Below are 19,917 nucleotides of genomic sequence, written 5' to 3' on the forward strand. Positions count from 1 at the left end.
TATTAACAAAAGACTATTTTATTAGCACTAAAGAATTTGTTCTTTTTATTATCTGTGCTGTTTCAAAATCTTTCAAGAAAATTAGTATTTGCTAGTTAGAACTTCTCAGTTGTGAGTGTTTGCTGCTTTCCTTTATCATAAATGCTGTAGTGGTTGAACATCTTTGGTCGTTGGACCAATTATCAAACAAAACAAAGAAATGTGATGACAACATCTTGGGCTGTGGGACTATTTTATGACAGTTTTTTTTTGGTTAATATGAAAATCAACCATGGTCTAAAATAAAAGGAGGTTTTCACTAAGTTTTCAGAAGTAGAACAATTGCAAAAACACATGCTTAGTTTGACCAAAATAGGCACCGAAAACTATGAATCCTCAATTAAATCATAGAATGAATGATTATTACAGTAATAAAAATAAGAAGCTGTAGAAAATGTAGAAAAAAAAAAGCAAAAAAATAAAGAGATAATAGATGCTGACAAACATCGTTGATTACATGATGATTAGCTGGCTCTGTAGTTTCTTTTTAACCCCAACACTCTTAATCACTCCATATTTCAATGTCAACATCTTTTTTAATTAATTGCATTGCATTTTCAAAAAAACACCTCTTTTTTTTTAAACTTTTAATTGAAAGTTTTAAATAGGTTTTAAGTTTTCCGTTTGTGATTGCTGAGGGAGCCGCTCCACCATTGTGAGCGTCTCTTTGGTTCGGAGCTGCTGTGAAGCGACTCCCCGCTCTGCTGCTGTGTTTCTCCTCCAGCCAGAACATTTTTATTTCATGATGCCAAAGAGCAATTTATTTCTCTATTGGTATTAGAACAAACTTTCTTTTTGATCCAAGTATGAGCCCTTAAGAGCTTGATGCTGCAGATACTATCCGTGCATCTCATCAACACAAACATCATTTCCTATTAAAGGAAACAGCCACTGTGGCCTTTACAACCCTTTAGATTCCACAAAGAGCTTTTTAGATTGCACAGGGTGTGACCTACTGTTATGAGGCCCCATTTAAATTGTGTTGTTTTAAATAATAAAAATAATGGCTCAATTAGTGACTGGCGGTAAAGTCCTGGATTCATTATTAAAGCGCTGCTGCTGCTGCTGCACCAGTGATGATCTCAGCTGGAAAGGCCGGGCCACCTTGGCCACCAGACTGTGATCAACAAAAAAAAACCTTCCAAATCCAGACATGGGTTGTTTAGAAAGATGAGCATTCAGATTTATTGAAAGCCTCGCTAATAAATCATCCGCTTCCAGTGGATTGTCTACTAGAGAAGAGGGATGCTGTCTGGTTTCATAGCGCCATAAACAGTTTTAGGATCTGATTCTGCATGTCAAGGCCGGCAGCTTCCAATGGAGATTCCATCACGGCAACCTTTATATGATGCGGCCCTCCACTGTACATCACAATAATGTGGCATTTATTATCGGGGAACAAAAATTGCACCGTGTGTGTGTGTGTGTGTGTGTGTGTGTGTGTGTGTGTGTGTGTGTTAAAGAGAGATGAACTGCAGGTGCCGCCTGTGTGAACTCCCTTTACTGCAAGCCCAATAAAGTCCTATGGATTTGTGAATTTAACAATGTTTGCATCGTGCGTTTTTGCACATTCATGTGCGTGTGTGTGTGTGCTTGTGTGTGTGTGTGTGTGTGTGTGTGTGTGTCCAGTCTGCCTGTGTCTGTCCAACTCGGGGTGAGCCGCGTTAGTGCCCAGGTAATCCAATTTGTGTTTTAGAGACACAGCACAGCAGGAGTAATGCTCAATGATGTATGACCCATCCCTTCAGTTGAGCTTCAGTCCTGATGCCCCTCCAACCGCAGGGGGAAGTAGATCTTATTCAATCGGCTGTCAGTCTAACGCTATCATTTTTCATTTGTCTTCAAACATCTGCACTTTGTTAAGCGGAGGATAAGCTTCAGAAAACAGAAAGAAAAACATCACTTGTCAGAGTAAAAGTATAGTGTAAGACTTTTCCAGTTATACTTAGTTTTAGTTTTCCCCTTTGTCCTCCAATATTTTTCATTTTGACACGTTCAATGGACTTGAACCGCAACTATGATCCTGCTCGTTTCAACCACACTTCAAAGTCAACAGGGAGCTGCATGAGGGGAAGCACCGTTCACCTGTATTGTTAACCACAACTAACAGTAGAAATATCTTTAGATGAAGCACAGCAATCCCACATCTTAAGCCGTTACAAGTCTGGATTTTATAAAAGTTGAACATTAAATAAAAAAAAAAAAGTTCTGGTAAAAAAAAACAAGAGGCGTGATTTATGAGAGATTAAATCTGGAACTATAACTTGATGACCGATTGGTAGATCGGTTCATCGTTGGGTCATTTTGGGTCTTTGTTTTGTCTCTTATGGTAGTAAACTGAACTGAGCTGAAACAATAGTCGAACATCAAACATGTTTTGATAATCAACTAATGCTTTCAGTCATTTTCAAGCAGAGAAACAACATTCTCTGGTTCCAGCTTCTTCAGTGTGTAAAATCTTTTGGTTTTAGCTGGTTGGCTTGAGGAAAAAAAAGAAAGGAAAAAAGACCTTTAAATGACGTCACATTGGGTTCTGCAAAATTCTAATGGCCATTTTATAGACATTAATGGGAAGATAACTCTCATTCCTCATTTCACTGTGACTTCTAGAGCATTAGGAGGTAGATCTGTGTGGTGGTGGTGGTGGGGGGGGGGGGAAGCGGAGCAGATGGGAAGTTTTGGCTCATTGTTCCCGAACACCAAACAGCAGCGATGGCGTACCCTATTACCCTCCATCGCGCTGGAGTACATCTCTGTCTCTTTCTCTGACTCTACGTGGGCAGCCAAGGACAACAGTCAATGAGCAATATCAATTTACGTAATGGACTATTAAACAATGTGCTTAACATTTAGAATGGCTGCGCTGGTGTTCGGTGGGAGTGTGTGCCAGGAAGCCCGCTGCCATGATAACCGCCCCTGTGAAATGAATCGCATTAGCATGCTCCGCTGCCTCTCGCTCACTCTAGCTCCTTCTCCTCCTACAGTTGGTCGACTCACCCGACACGGACGCCCTACTTACTCTCCCCGCACTCGCCTTTTAACTCCGCATGTCAAAGTAGCAATCGAGTGCGTTGTACACTGCATTTATGTCGGACATCCTCTGTGATCCAACTCCTTGCAGGTCTTCAATTGAGCCATGATGTCATTTCCTCTCTAGCTGGCTAATTTCTCATCCAATCTGGGTTTTTTTTTAATTTTATTTCATTTTTTTTTTTACAGCGTTAGTAACTCGGACTAATGACAAAATCTTTAGCTGCTTTCTAAAAAGTAGCTCTTTGTCTAACTTTTCCCCCTCTCTCTCTTCTCTATGCTGAAGTCAATCAGTGAAGGTAAACATCTTGTTCACACTAATTGACATTCAGACAAACCGGGACAAATATATTGAATATGAACACCGTCTTAATTAGTGTGAATTACCACACTTGTAAGAGCCACGCAAATAGCAAATTAAATCAGGTGTATTATTGTAGTAATGCAATTGATTAAGCCACAATCCAGTTGAACAGTCCATTCAGGGACTAAACGTGTTTGATGGAATAGGTGTAAAGTGCTTTAGAAGGCAGATTTGAAAATTATACAATAAAAGGTCTTTATGCTGAGCTTATGGTTCGGTCAAATGGTCCAGTTGAACAGATAGTATATTCGACATAATGATTCCAAAGGGTTGTTGTTTTTTTGATTTTTTTTGTGTTTCAGAGGAGAAAAAAATCCATTTAAATTCACAGAACTCCTTGTCGTCGTACTTAAGCATCCCGCCCAGGTCAGTCTTTAGATTGGTTGCCACTAACTCAAACTATGACTTGCTCAAGAGAACCTCAGAAATGTTTTACTCATCACTTTTCCCACCCACGTTTCCCCAGCCCTGTCTAGAGCTGATGAAGTTAGAGCAGAGGTTGCAAGTCCATTCCCCCACCTCCAGGCTACAGCCACTGATATAAAACGGTTCTGTTGCATTAAAATATAATTATATTATTATTTCAATATGTAGAACACTTAAATGAAAAAAAGGCTTTTCCTCCCAACACTCATGTAAAGGAGCACAGCTTCCAAAGCGTGTTTGTTGGTCATTATTCCTGTAGACAACTTTAATGTTTCAATATATTTTTAAATATATGATGCACTAAATAAAGGTTTTAGTACACATTCGCTTCGAGATGTCTTTGGTGATTATCTGTACTTAGTTTTATGATACATAACATGCAAGAACTGTGTGTTTAGCTAGTTAGCGGACGTTAGCATGCTAACACACTAAGCTAAGATGGTGAACATGGTAAATACCTGCTAAACATCAGCATTAACATTGTTCTGCATGTTAGCAAGTTTTCATTAGCATTTAGCTCCAAGCACCGCTCTGCCTCAGAACAGCCTTACGTACTCTTAGTCTTGTTACTAATGGAAATACTGCTGCACACAGCTGTGTGTGTGTGTGTGTGTGTGTGTGTGTGTGTGTGTGTGTGCAGACAGCTGTGTTAATTTCAAAGTCAACTGCCCTTTGTGTTGTGAAGAATTCGGGATTGTTACCAACATAACATTACCATAGATAAGCCCTCTGTTTCTATTTGCTATTGTAGGCCTACAATAGGTTAACTGTGGTTACTGTGTTGCTGTTTGTGTGGCTTCTCTTCTCACCGGTCACACCCAGGCTAATGGGTGGCTACTGTTAGCTCACAGCTTATTGCATCGGATTAGACAGCGCTGGGCTCTTATCTGTCTAGTCAGGTTTAACCCCCTTCTGGTTTACTTTTTTGACATTTTCCGCACGTTTATGTGGAGAGGAAAGTACCGGAGGTAACGGGGAAACACCAGCACGGTCTGAAAGACATTCTTTGAATATGAGATCAAGAGGTCTGTAAAAGCACCATGGTACACGTTAATGGATTGGCACTTAGTAATTATTGCTTTAAGTGAAACTGCACTTGATAGCAGCTTTAAGACTGATTACAGTCATTTTGACCTAAATTATTATACCTAGTTTTGAACCTTGTGTTACATTGTACATTTGAATGTCTAAAATACGAATCAACAAAATTCAATATTTAATGCATACATGTCAGTAGTGGAAGAATAATTTCACACTGTCATTTTTATTTTTATATATATATATTTTTCTTTCTCTCAGTCTTCTTCTCCTTCTCTGCTTCCTTCACCTCCTTCTTTTTTAAATTCCCTAGTCAGTGTATATGAGCTTACTTGCTTACATTTTTCACCCAAATGTAGAAAATCCCCTAATGAGGCTTTAGGCGCTGCTGTTCTTCATCTTCATCGTTCCGCTGAGCTGTATTTAGCATCACATGGAATAAAGCACCCTTCAGTTAACAAGACTCGGTGGAGAAATTCAAATTCATTAAATCTCAAAAACTCTCAGACCAAAATTAATTTGCACAAGACTACAACAGTTTGTATTTTTTTTTTTATTTTTTATGTAACGGTACGTGCCTAGCCAATTGGTTTTAGATTGTTGGTGAAGTGCTGCAGTGGAGCTAACTTGAATTAAACGTTTCCAAAGTCTGTGCTGCTGATGTAGGAAGACCTGTAGCCCTCGCTTCCAAGAGCGTAGCGTAGCGAGAGCTCTAAAACCCATTTCCTGTCTGGCTTAGAATAATGAGATGTTAGAGCCTGCTGGCAGGACTTAGCCGCACACCTTCCCAATGGAAAAGTTATGGACTGTATATACACACACACACACACACACACACACACACACACACACACACACGCTCACTCACTCAAAGACATGGACATATGCCCCCTGGAGGTGTTACGGATAGCTGCATTTTGCAAAGCCAGCCGGCAGGCACCACTGTCAGCCGCGCTGCACTGTGGGCTTTGATAGGACAATCAGTTCACTCTGGAGTTGCCGCAGCCAATCATCAGACAGTTTCTTGGCGCAAGCGCCCAATCTTCAGAGAGGGTTGCCAGATACTCTATCCTCAGTGAGCTCTTGCTGGCTCGCTGCTAGCCAACCATAAAGAAAGCCGGTGCCTTGCATCAGCCAATGGTGTGAGTGTTGGCCAGAGTTAAGCCTATCGACAGAGAACTGCTGCATGTTTGCAGCCAATCTGGATTTTATCCTTCCCTACAGATGTCCGATTAGTGTTGTTTAGGGAAATCTAACTGCCACAACAGGCCCGCTATGCCAATGTGGCAGCATGAATGGGCAGACCGGTAGAATGGGATAGGAGAAACCCACAAAGGCTTACTTAACTGTAACACTGTGATACTCTGTCAGTGGGTATTTTGTAGAGGGTTGTAGCATTGTTGGGTAGGCAAAGTATAGATTCACACCTCTGCTTGATGACCTTTCTTAACGGCACCATGAGCCAGCAGGCACTGCTTAACTGTGGAGGTCTTTCTTTAATGAGGTTCTAAATTTACCAGCATGTACTCGTAAAGGCCTGCAGGTTTATTCCTCATAAACCTGCACTGGTGAGGACGTGTTCAATGATCTCTGGTCACGGTCAGTTTAATGGGCTTATAACACATGTCTGCGCCTCAAATTGACATAAGCACAGGATCAGATTAGAGTACAGAGGCTTTGGGACTGCTCAAGCTTTCTGTTTGCACTGGAGAATGCAGTCGGCATTTTTAATGTCGTCGCAGCGCTCATCGCTTGCGGTAGGAAAAAAGTGATAACTGCACCTGACATCTCTGCCCATTCCAGAGGTAAATAAGCAATTTCCAATTAAGCAGACTGTACATTCCCTGCTTTTACGACACACTTTAAGGCAAACTTGGGAGATATTTTTTTCCTGTAACTCTTGGTACATTTTTTTACTGCACAATAGTCGATTGTATTATCTTTGATGTACAAAGTTCTGGAAATACGATGCTAGTTGAAGCCAGAGCATGTTTTAAATCATATAGAAATATTGTACATTTTACTCCGTAATATTATGGTGCAAAAGCATAAGGATTAAGGCTAATACACACCATTTTCACAGGAGACACACATTATGCCCATAACTATTACTAAATAAAAATCCAATACTTTTCTCTCATAGTAAATGCATTAGTATTCAGAATGTTCGAAAAAAAAGTGTGAACCGTCAAAACCGCCAAATTGCTTGTTTTGTCTGAGTAAAAGTTCAAGCTATTTAATATCTCAGAAGATCAAGAGAATCACCAAATATTCAAACTTAGAAGCTGATTGTTTGGCATTTTTGCCTGATTATCAAATTTGTTGTTCCTGTTAATTGCGGAGAACTACTTGAGTAGTACGACTAATGTCGTACAAAAAATGTCGGGAATTAAATCTTAAAAGGTCACAAGCTCAAAGTCCTGGTGAAGCATTTGAAGGAACCCAGGAACAGTGAAACCAAGATGGTGGATTTAATGCACTGCCTCACATGTGTGCATTTGCTGAGGTACAATAAGCCTCCAGTGTTACTTCAGGTAATGTCTGCCTGTTTTGGTTTTTGTTGGTGTGACGCCGACATTGTCCGATTTCCATTGCCTTCTACATCTCCCTGCATGGCAACCGCTGTATGCTTCAGCGCCGCGGACAGAGACGGCACCGTCACGAGCCACACAGACGCCGCGGTGCGTCTGCTAGTCTGGGCCGTTACCTTCGCACGTCTGGTCTGCTGCGGAACCGAGCTATACATCAGATGGAACCGGGGCTCGTTTGTGTCATTTCCTCAAGATGCTTTGCATGACGTAAAGCTTGCATGAACATAATGGATGCAGCTGTATGCAGTCAAGCTCCATAACCCCCTGCTGTAGAGCGCCGTAATGTGGGAGCAAAGATGAATCTGTCCTCTAAATCTCCCCACCTTCACCCACCACAGCCATCTCTCTCTCCTCCCTCTCCGTCTCAGCAGGGCTTTGGCAGGTTCACACTGGCCTACTTTTAGACTAACAGTGTGTGTGTGTGTGTGTGTGTGTGTGTGTGTGTGTGTGTGTGTGTGTGTGTGTGTGTCAACTTGTGTGTGCAGGAGTATGTGTTTGTATGATTGTGTGTGCATGTCTGTTTCCTATAAATAGCACCTCTGAGCGCCACAGCTGTGCGCGGTTTGTTTTGCGCCCTTACGGTGTCCCGTGTCCGTCGAGCGATCGGACAAACGAGCTGGTCCGCTGTGTTAATGAGCGATCTCAACTACCCTTGTTTACAGTAGGCTTCACTTTGTCCCACAAAAAAGACCACCTGATGTTCCTCTTGATTGTAGTGTTGACCGTCTCTCTTTTCTTTCCGTGCTGAACGGACATGTTGTGTTTTTCTGTGATGCTGCAGTCTCGTATGAACGTGTGTGTGTGTGTGTGTGTGTGTGTGTGTGTGTGTGTGGGTGGGTGGGTTTATCTTTCCGCCCACCACAGCACACACGGTGCGATAGATCATCTGCGCTGATAGCGCGAAGCCGGATATACACAGGCTCTCATTTACAACAACAGTGTAGGCCGAGGAGTGCATGCGAGTGCATTACAGTGTGTAATCAATACGCTCTGACAGCCCCCGATGTAATAGTATGCATGTGCTGCTTGGCACACCATTTCTAGCTCTTCCACACACGGATGACCCCGTGGATGAGTTGCTTCTCAATTATACAGTAGGATGGGCTGGGTTGTTAGTGTAAGCTTACGCTGTCCAAAGTGTAAGGAATGGGGAAAGCATCGAAATTCATTTATCGTGTGACAACTTTTGGCAATGGACCATGTTTACGAATTCTCAAGGTTACAAAATCCATCCACACCGACGCAAGCAACGCCTGCGCTCTTCATCACCTGAGAAGACTCAGACTACATGACAAGGACGCACCGAGCTGACTTCTCCAGTCACGATACAGATGACGATACCCGGGCTTTGGGTATCGGTCAATACCGAGTTACCGATCCGGTACCGGTGTCTAGTTAATAAGCTCTAAGCCTCACTGTGTGTGAGGGACCTGAGATCATTCTTTTATGAGTTAGGCAACATCAGGCTTGACTTACACAGAATGTAAAAAAATAAAAACATAGATATTAATGTTTTAATTGTTATTTATTAAAATAGTCCCATCGTCACTGATAGCCGATCTGATATCTGATATCATTATCTGTAAGGATGCATCTCTGCTCTATGGTCTCTGTAGATGTATCATAGGATTGACATGATAAGAGTACATTTTGGTTGGGTCGTGCACTATGCTACTTTCTTTAAGCTGCACTAATCAACACTTTTACATGAGTAATGGTTCAAGCTACCATGTGTAATGTGAAAGGAGTCACTCGTAATGAATCCTGATTTGGTTTTATGACCTGCTTGTCTTGTCTTCAGCAACAACAAACAGATAAAGTTGTCCACCAGCTGCTGAACATCGAGCATTTAGCTGCTAAGAAGCCAGACGTATCCCTTTAGCAGTTGGAGAGCTTAAAGGAGAGTAAACTAACTAGATCCTAATATTACAATGTTGTGTTTAAAACGTGTTCCTCTGCCTCCAGGTGGCCAAAAAAAACCCAAATACTGCTGATTTAAAGATATTTGCTGCTGCATTAAAGCAATAACGTGTAACTTCTGAATAAAGAAATAACTTAATATTCTTCTTAAAAATAAAAAAAGTTAAATTCAGCAAGCAGCATGTAGCGGCTAATGTTAGCAGACTTTAGATATTGCTGACATTACTGAGTCAATTAGCTTCCCTGCTTCCTCTGTGCTGTGGCTGCTGTTAGCGTTACGTTTCCGTGTGAACAGTCTGCATGTATATAGAGAAGACGTCTTAGTGAGTCAGAGCGCAGCATGGAAACACTCTGCCAGCTGTTATGTTTGTTGTAATTCTTCGATTGAGCAGTGATGTGTGTGTTTTTTGTGTCTTGTGCTTGGACGGGTCAAACAGCCTGAATGTGTGTTCATTATCGCTCATCATGAGGAGAGCTCGTATGTGACGGTGGGTTTAGTAACAATGGGTGGTGGGTGACCAGTTAGACCCACAATTTTTTTTTTTCTTCAAAACTCATCTTTTTTTTTTTTTTGCAATATCTAACATGGCTGTGTTGTCCCTTATTTAAGCAGCTCAATGAAGCTTATTTTAGTGTTATCTCTAAGCGTTTTTATGTTGGCATTGTGCAGCTTTATCGTACAGCTGAAATTAACTCCCCCCCCCCCCCCCCCCCTCCCCCAGTCCCTTTACACCAGAAGTTTATTTGCAGTGCTCCTGCTGCAGAATCGATAATGAGTTTGGTGTGATAACAAAAACAATTATTTTTAAAATTGTAACGGTATGCATATTGCATGTCTTTTTCCTCCCTCTGTTACTCTCTATCTGGCTCTCCCATTCTGAGAAGGTGATTATGGAGCCAGGAAACTAGCAGGCATCGGTTAGTGGTCCTGAGGGGTTGGTCTGAGGACATTAAGCCCACAGCGACAACGAGCCCCAGCTGTTGGCATTTTTTATTTATTTTTTTTTTTTTCCACATTCATTTGTTTGTCAAATTTAGAGTCTCTACTAATGCCAAGAACCTCCTCTGCCACTCGGGCACTCCAGAACCGTGGTGACAAGGCCGCTTTTAGCCAAATCCAATTTAATCTCCATTGGCGGTAGTGGATAAAGCTGTCTCAATTTCCCCCAACCGACGCAAGGAAGGCTAGTCACTCCAGTGGGAGCTGCAACATTCAACACGCACAATGCCCACACAAACACAACTCCACACACACACACACACACACACACACACACACACACATATATGCAGACTGAAGATGAAGAGAGAGCACTAAAATGCACAACTATATGTGCCGAGGCAGTCTCTTGTTCTCCTCCCCTCTCCTACCTTTTCTCTCCCCGTTGTGTGTTTCTGCAGAGAGGGGGGGGGGGATGATGTCACTGTTATGGAAATGAGATAATGAAATGGAAAAAAGAGAGTCACATCTGAGACTCCAGCTCCTAGCCTGCAGCTCTTCTGCTTCCTTTTTTTTCCCCTCAAAAACTGTATAGTTATCAGGAAATGTGTGTGTGTGTGTGTGTGTGTGTGTGTGTGTGTGTGTGTGCGTGTGTGTGTGTGTGTTTGTGTGTGCCTGCAGATGGTTGGGTGGGAGGGGTGTGGGGGGGGGTGACACTACAGCCTGAAATGCACATTTATGCAAATCTCCTAACTTAACCCACAGGTTCGTGGAAACATTTGCTTGACATTTGCAACAACGCCGTTTAATCGCGAGTGCTTGTAGAGCAAACAAACGAAGTGATTTCAGAATAACTCTGCATTAGTTTGACTGTGAGGATCCACTCAATATTTAGCATTGATTTTTACCCTGCACTGTTTTGCACTTCTCACATCGGTGTGAGTGGCAGATGTGCTTCGTATGCCAATGGCAATTCCCCAACCGGCAGAAAAACAAAGAAAAAAAAAAAAAAAAAACAAGATCTAAAAAAAAGAAATTCGCTCCCAAGTTACCTTTGCTTTGCTTCTCAACACACATGACCACTCACTCATTTCACATATTGTTTTGCTCCGGAGGATATGAGGAGCAGAAGAAGTTTGCTATCGATTAATTGCGCTTAAACATTTACTTGTAGCTCTTGAATGGAGTGTTGAGGGATGTATGGGACTATCCAAACAGATGTTTGAGCGGACTGCTGGGAGTTGATGTACTTTTCACTCCTGCTTTTAAGTACATTAAGCTGATTATACTTCCTGTGCTTTTGCTTTTTGTATTGTGTGACTGCGTTTTTACATCGTGTCATATTGCCGGTTGAACGTCGGTGAGGGTAAAGCGCCAAGGAACGTAGAATGTGCCAGCGAGCGAACATCGACGTTAGCGACGCACGCTTTCAAATGGATGTCAACATCACCTTTTGTTTGTTCCGAGAAAACTCCACATGGTACCTATTACGTATAATTGCGGGATGTTTGCTTTGTAGCAGTTTGTGGAGTATTTCTATTTGAATGTATGTAAAAGAATCCACCACTGAGAAATCATTTGAAACCCAGTCTGGAGCATCATATCTATTTTATGTGGAGTAAAGAATATGTTGCAAAAAAAGGCCACTTAAATACAATGAATAGGAGGTATTTTTCACTTAATATGTAAAAAAAAAGCTGCCGATGTAACAAGTGGTAATTGGCTTGGTAGCAATTCTTGAAATAAGATGTAATATTCAGGCGATTAAAGATAAAAAAGAGGTCTTGAAATTAGCTGGGTAAACTCATGTTGAGCTCTATTTCACTGGTATTAGGAAGTGTCATGTGTCCCAATGAGCCTGTAATGGTAACTTAAGATATTCAGGAAGCATTGCCTAAACAAAGCCCCTATAGTTCACTGAAATGTTACTTAATATTTAGAAAAATGCACTTGAAAAATTCACACAGCACAAATACAGCTAATCGATAAATGACTCTGTCAGTGTGTGTGTGTGTGTGTGTGTGTGTGTGTGTGTGTGTGTGTGTGTTAGTACGTTCTTATTGACCCACAAACAGAACATTTGGAGGACGTTCCACCATAACGTTTCCAGTGAATAAGACCGATCCTGATCCCCATAATCAGCTTGTATGTGATGCAGTTCAGACACTGAGGGTCGTGACCTCTGTGTCGGGCGTTGCTCTGACGCATTCAAAGCTTTGTCTGTCGCCCACATCTCCCCTACCAGGACGTCTTTCATCTCGAACCTGTCGGCGCGTTGACGTCTCACTTTGTGCTACCCCCGAGTCCCAGTGCATTAATGTCCCATTAGCCAGCGTTAGATCGTCTTTTCCTCAAAACGCTATGAGTAGTTACTGCCAGCATCAAGTGGCTTTGGTGAAAACTAAACCAACAGAAGATGATGTGGTAATGACAGTGATTGTGGCTCACGCTTTGGGCCAAGTGAGCTGAGGTCTCAGCTCTACCAGGATCTGTGCGACTCTCCGAGAACATCGCGGCGCTCATTATGCGTGCTTAAAGAGAGTGTTATTTGCTTTCGTCGCTGTGAGCTTAGTGTTGTCTGCATAAAGAACAAGTGTGTGTTTATGTGTGTGCGGAACGCGGCACTCGCTGCTGTAGCAGTTAAAGATCATTAATTTACGGGTGTTTCCCTACTTTCCTCCGGGGCTGATGGTATGCTGCCGAGATACTGGCTCATTGGAGTAAATGGCATTAGTACTTTGTTCGCCGCGTGCCCTGGGGCCTTGTTTCACGAGCCCCCTTTTTTTTTTTTCCCGTTTCAAGTGGCAGCCTTGCGTGAAGCTCCCTTACACTGAGCCTATTTCTCAAGCCCTTATCCGCCCCTATGGAGTTCACCACCAGTGTATTTCATCTCTGAATGGAGAGAGGGAGACAAGGAGAAGGTCCAACGCGGCTTCGCGAGTAGCCGGTTAGCCTTTTTCGTATCAGCGTTCATCAATCTTGCGTATATATATATATATAGCATATATAGGGGGGGGGGGCAGCGCGAGTGCGGACGAAAGGCAATAAGCTGAGTGAGACAAACGGGGGAGGGGGGGGGGGGGGACCGAGGTGGTTAGCGCGTGGCTAAGGACACACTCTGGCTGAGCCTCCCAACGCAGCGGCAGGGAGGAGCGTCGCCGCGCTCATTAGCATCGCAGCCCGGATGGAGGTGGAACTGAGTCTGCTGCCGGGGCTGAGTCTGCTGAGAGAGGGCCCACACAGGAAGCTGCTCCTCCAACATGAAAGGCACACTGCAGTCAGTGATTTCAGCTTGATTTTTTTTTTTTTTTTTTTTCACCAATTTGTAGTCCTCCTCCTAATCATATCCCGTATCCGCTCTCTAAATCATCTCATCCCAAACCTCTTCACTAATCATGTAAGCTGAAGAGGAATAAATGCTTAACAGATGCTTGTATTGTCAGGGGTCGGTTACATGCGACTGCGCTTTCACAGCTCATTGGAACTGAGTGGGGGTTTTTTGAGGGGGGGGGGGGGGGGGGGGGGGGGGGGGGGGCTTTACCTAAGATGACTCGTTTCTCCCTTCTGTTTAACCCCCCCCCACCACTTCCTCCACCCCCGCTGCATGCTGGGGCTGTGGAGGGATTGCAGTGTCCTTACCGTCTCTCAAGGCAGCTAACAGGGAGAGAAACACCAGCGCAGTGACTACAGCTGTGGGTTTAGAGTCTTTCTGCTCTGATCTTGTGCCGCAGTGTGTCTGTGCTGCTGAATACTGAGCTATTATTGCCCATATCACAGATTCTGGCATTTTGATATCCCTAATTGTATTACATAAGGTAATTATGTGCTCAAATCAATGCGCTAAATGACGAGTTCTGTTCCAAAATAAGAGATTCACTTGTTTGAATATAGACGCCCTACTCTCCAGATGTTCTAATGACAGTTGGGAATATAATATCGACATGTTTGATATTGAAAATCTTATATTGAGATGATATTAAAGTCACCTGAAGACCTTCAGCTATAAGATGATCAGGTGTTTTGAGTCATGGCTGGTTCATTTGGGAGACTCTTCTTCATGTACATGTGTAAGGGTTTGTAATGAAACCCTTCTGGCGTGTAATTAGACCGAGTTGTAAATCCGTCCTGATATCTCCCCATAGCGAGGAAGTGGGGAGGATGAGGAATGAGAGAAATGAGTTGTTTTGCAGCCAACCATCAATCGTTCACAGTTGGTCATCAACTTGACACTGAATTTGAATCATTGCTGATTACACGGGGTAATTTGGTTAAGATGCAAAGTGAGTGTCACTTTGCATCAGAGTGGAGTGATACTGATTGGTTACTGCTTTTGTCATAACTACTGAATCTGTTTCCTCCAAACTGTTATTAACATGGTGGGGGGGTGGGGGGGGGGGTGGGGCCAAGGTGCACCAGAGAAGGTGCGCAGAGAAAAATCGATTACGTTGTGCCTTTAAGAGCCGGTCGAAATGCTAGGGTTCTGTTTACACGTAGATCAATAGAGTAAAAGTGTTTCCTCTTTGTTAGTACAAATTACAAAAAGTCATACGTATGGCTCAAAATAAAACACTGTCAGTCTTTAGGTATCAGTACTTTTACTTGTACTTTTCTAGTTTCGTTAAAAGTGCAACATTAGTCAGAATTGTAGTGTGAAAACCCCCAAAAAAAGGACTTAAAGACTTTCGATTACGCGACGGTAAGTCGTGTGAACAGCGCAGCGATCTAATGGCTTTGAAAGCGTCGTGGGAACTCGGTCCGAACCGATCACTCTTGACGGATATAGGACTCGCTCAAGATTAAAAAAAAAAAAGATTAAAACAGAGAACTAGAACAGCATTTTTAAAACGTGTTCGACGACACACTCCGCAGCACGGGCGCCATCGGTACGCGTCTGTGAAAGCGCTACTCTCACAACTTACTTCAAATAAACAGACAGTGACTCATTTTATTTGTATTTGACGTTCTAGCAATATTTGAAAAGCTAAACCAAACTGAATGCTATAAATCTAAAAAAGTAGCAACTCTTCTTCTATTTTTTTTTTCATGTGCAAACATCTGTGGTTTGTTGTTTGCCGTACAAACGTGGCCACGACGCTTTGAAGCCCCCCCCCCCCCCCCCCCCCCCCCCAGTGAGACGACCTCTTAATCAATACACAATCTGTTGCGCTAAACCGCTCATTCCTCCAGAGGTGATCAGAATGCTAACGCACTTTTGTTCTCTTCCCTCCGCAGCGCCTCCGACCGTCCGCATCATTCACTCGGGTCATGCCTGTAACGTGGAAGAGGAGAGGCACACGGAGAGGGTCTACACCATCAGAGAGGGGGAGACCCTGGAGCTCACCTGTCTGGTGACGGGGCATCCTCGACCACAGGTGAGGAGCGCCACTCATACGTATGCGGAGCCACGCGAGGGACCAAGACGCCCGCCTATCCTTCCTGTCCGCGTCTCCTTTCCTCACTCACCTTCATCAGCTTTCTTCTTTTTTTTTTTTTTTGGATTCCGTATTAGAGCCATTGAGTAGCGCACCAAGTGCCTCTGCACGGAAAACCAGCCGAGGAGTTCAACCCTTTAATTATTGATGGTTTGGGGTGCATTGTGCACCTGCATTGTTGATAATGAAAGCTTCCAAGTCTAATTAGAATGCAGAAACAAAACAGCCGGAGCATCTGCCAAAACAAAAAGGCTAACGAGTGAAAGCAGGCCACAGTGAAAAGACGCTCGGTCATGTGGGTCCTCGACATCTGAGAGACCTTTTCTTTTTTTCTTTTTTTTTCTTCCCAAGTTCTTTTATTTACTGTCGAGATCTGAACTAATTAAAAAAAAGTCTTCCACCTTTTTCTAAAGAAAACGGGCCGTTGATTTCTTCGTTCAGTTATTCCTCTCTCATCCGCACCTTAGAGGTACGGGCGTGAAACGTGTGTTCGGAAAAGCAAGACAAAAGCGGAAAACAAGATTTCATCTACTTGCTTCGACTAAATACCGACTAACGCAGGTATAAATGTCAGCTCTGCCACAAATGACCTCGCCGTCACATTTCGTTCCCACATTAATCCGGACAGGATTTGCACACACTAACCTTTCGAACATTTATCGAATGTTGTCTCCAATTTGCTCGATAACAAAGAATGTAGCCGGAATTCAGCGCTATCTCCAGACCGAGCTCATTTACATTAATTACTATAATTCCCCTTTTGATCGATGGACGGGGGCCTTTTGTTTGTACACTCCCCCCTCTGGATGCCAAAGCAAAGAGAACATATTGATTTTTATATTTCACTCGAAAAGGTGAGGCCTCTTAAATTAGCGAGACGTTCAGGCGCACCGTTCATCTCTCCTGCTCGTCAGGGGGAGGCGGGGGGGGGAGAGACAACTTTGCACTCATCATCTCTGTCTTTTCCTCTTAATTAGAATTTCTGAAAACCAGAGCAGAGCGAGGGGAGGGAGGAGGGGGTGGGAGATCAAAAGCCCTGCACGGCTGTGGCAGGAGAGGCAGGATCTCCTTTGAAACAGAGTCATTATGAGACTCTCGCACAGTTCCCCTGGCGCAGCGGGTCTCGGCTGTGTCTCACCGGACTATGGGATGTGTCAGCTTTTCCCCCCTCTGGTAGTGGCTCGGGACCGGGTGGGGGGGCACACTCATACTGAGTGGTTTCGGAAGCAGGCGAGGTTATCTGGGGTGGCGGCGGACCCACGGCTGGTTTTGTGATGTCGGTTGAAGAACACGAGGGTTTGGCGACCTCATCGGAAACACACTGGCGAGTTAATAACGGCTCGTCTTTTCATTTCCAGTTAAATATTAATTCTCAGACCGTGTTCTGAGTCTTCCTTTGCCCCAAAGTTCCACATTTAATTGAGTTGAGTTTCCTCATCTTTCGAGAGCATATGTGGGGGGAAAAAAGTAATCAGTGCTCTTTGCAAAGGTTATACTGTAGTGCACTTTTACTGTGTCCTGTCTTGATTAATGACACGGGCACATGTTTGGTTTTGCCTTTGGCAGAGACTTTTTTTTTTGTCAGACAGTATGAACAATTGTGTGTGTGTGTGTCTCTCTGTTTCTTGTTGTAAGTCATGCGCATGCATGAACATAGACATACTCTATGTTCAGTCATAAAGCAAGATGTTTGCTCGATGTTTTTACTCGAAGCAGGACTTGTATCATCCTGTGCACATTTTAGTTTCTGATTTTAAAAGATCTCTTATGCCACCGATCATTCTTATTAGCTAAGATGTTCCTGACACTTGTGTTCCTCTGAAAAAAAGACCCATGATGTCCTCCATCTTTTGCTGTTGGCATAAAACTATAAGGATGAATATGAATTAGCTCATACATAAATTCTGGGCTCTGTTTAGCACTCCGTCAGCGCTTCGCTCTGACCACATTGTTCAAAACACATTTGTTCCTACGTTGAGAGAAAATGCCACGCGTGATGAACAGTAAGAGATTCTGGGCCCTAGAACCCCCCCCCCCCCCCCCTCCCCGGAGACGCCTCAGATTAATGGGAAAGTAGTTTCTCTGGTCTGTGAAATCATTTTCAATTTTGTTTTCTTAAAGAACTTCCATACCAACAAGAACTTAAACCGCTCTCTCCATCTGCACCGCGATACCACAGCGGGCCAAGTCACACTACTCGATCACTGTAAGTGGCTTCAATTAGTTCTGCATTAGCAAATCACAAAATTGCTTTCTCCATCATTACTGTCCGGTTTTCCGTCTCTTCCCCTGACTTTGAGATACTGCAAAAGCTCCCACGATGATCCATAGACGGAGGGGTGTTGTGCCAAGTACAACATCAGCACCACAAAGGACCAACCACAGAGTAAATGGGACCACGCTTGGCAATTTTGCCACAGTTTAATTCTTCGCGTGTCTATCAATATGCACACTTCTTAAATTACATAGACGCCCCTCAGGCCTTCCCGCTGATGGAGTCTCTGGATTGTGTCCAACCAGGCAGCAGCATTAGCAGCTTCCTCACAGTGGGCCTCGCTGTCAGCCTCGTGCACATCTGCCCACTCACCTCGGAGGGAAAAGAAGAAAAAAAAAAAAACCACACAGAGGCTTTCTAATAATAAAATCATACATGCATCCAACCTCACACACAATGGCACACGCACACACTCGACACTTGTCTGCCTTCCCATTTAATTGTCAAATAAATGTATGTTGCTGTCAGTCACCGGCACACCGTATAATATGTGCTTTTTTTTTTCTTCTTTTTTTCGCTGTGCCTCGTGGGTTTGGCATTTCAAGGTGTTACTGAAGGCTGTGCAGGAAGACTGGGACTGCCGGCATCTGGCAGGCTCAGGGGGCGATGAAGTTAAATTGTCATAGATGTCTGGTGCAGAGGTCACTGGAAGGATTTGTGGAACTCGACTCTCCGAGGAGAAGAATAAGGCGGAAAATTGTCGCTGTGGCCAGTCCTCTCTGAGTAAAACACGAGTCCGTCTTCTTGATCTGTCGCTTCCTTCTGTGTATTTCTGGAAAAAAAGAAGTAGATCAACAGAGAATTAATCAACGACAGTATTGATAATCAATTAACTGTTCATCAAACCACAAGACAAGAAGTATCTGTAGCCATGCTAGTGAGCTAAATGCTAACATGTGGTTGTTCTGGTGATGAGCATTTTTCACTTTTTTTGGGACATATTTGAGATTAAAGGATTAATCAAATATACAGTATATACACGCAAAAAAACGTTTGAACAAATCGTATTCGGTCTATAAAACGCGATCATGTCCCGTCTGTTTCTCTACCACCTCCCTCCACATAGTGCGGTAACGATTAAGCGATTGATCAATTGGTCGATGAACATGAAGTTAATCTACTGGAATTTTGATATCCGAGTCGCTCGCTAAGCAGGAATTGCCGAGCGTCGGCTGAATGCGGCTCCTCAGATGTGAAGATCTGCCGTTTCCCTCTTGCTTCACGTCAATAGAAATCGAATCAATGCAATTTGAAGATGTCCCCTGTGGTTTCTGGAAACGTAATGACGATGTTTCACTGTTTCCTTGACATTTAATAGATGAAAGGATTGAACAATTAATCAGACAATTAATGAATCATCAATACTGGAAATAAATACATTCCATTCAGCCCTGCCTCCATTGAATATACATATAAAGTTAAACCCTCTCCCTGCCGTGTGTCTTTATCTCTTTGGCTCTGTGTCAGAACACCACATAGATAGATATATATATACAGCTTCATCTGTTCATACTTTCATGGTCACTGTCCTCCAGCTTCTTTCATTGTCTTTGATGCCGTGAACAGACATCAAAGAGTCCCATGATGATGAAGCCATCTGCCCCCTCGCTCCCCCTGCCCTGGCCTCTTTCCATTGTGTCCACACTACTTTGTTTGAGTACCAGGCTCCCTCCAATAGCCAGCAACACCACTCTGCAAACACCTTTCTTTTTTTTTTTCTGTTTCAATTATTGGCTGGCCAGATTCAACTCGCAGCGCCACGGGTCAGCGATTACAAATGCGCTGACCTCGGGCCCTGGGACATTTCGCTTTACGCAGACCAATTGGAGTATGTGATCTGTTTTGGATGCTCCCATGACAGT

The 19,917-nt window shown here is 43.4% G+C and overlaps 1 protein-coding gene across 1 annotated transcript in view; it reads left to right on the plus strand.

The window, feature by feature from the left end:
- Positions 1-19,917, plus strand: part of LOC137871232 (MAM domain-containing glycosylphosphatidylinositol anchor protein 2-like) — a 161,335-nt gene that overhangs the window by 37,218 nt on the left and 104,200 nt on the right. The window contains 1 exon segment of the mRNA XM_068708952.1: positions 15,581-15,720. Within this exon segment, the coding sequence (XP_068565053.1) occupies positions 15,581-15,720 (140 nt within the window).

This window comes from Cebidichthys violaceus, unplaced genomic scaffold (genome assembly GCF_023349555.1).
Source record: "Cebidichthys violaceus isolate CVI_PGR_0920_01 unplaced genomic scaffold, fCebVio1.0.p SCAF_14, whole genome shotgun sequence".
NCBI lineage: Eukaryota > Metazoa > Chordata > Actinopteri > Perciformes > Stichaeidae > Cebidichthys > Cebidichthys violaceus.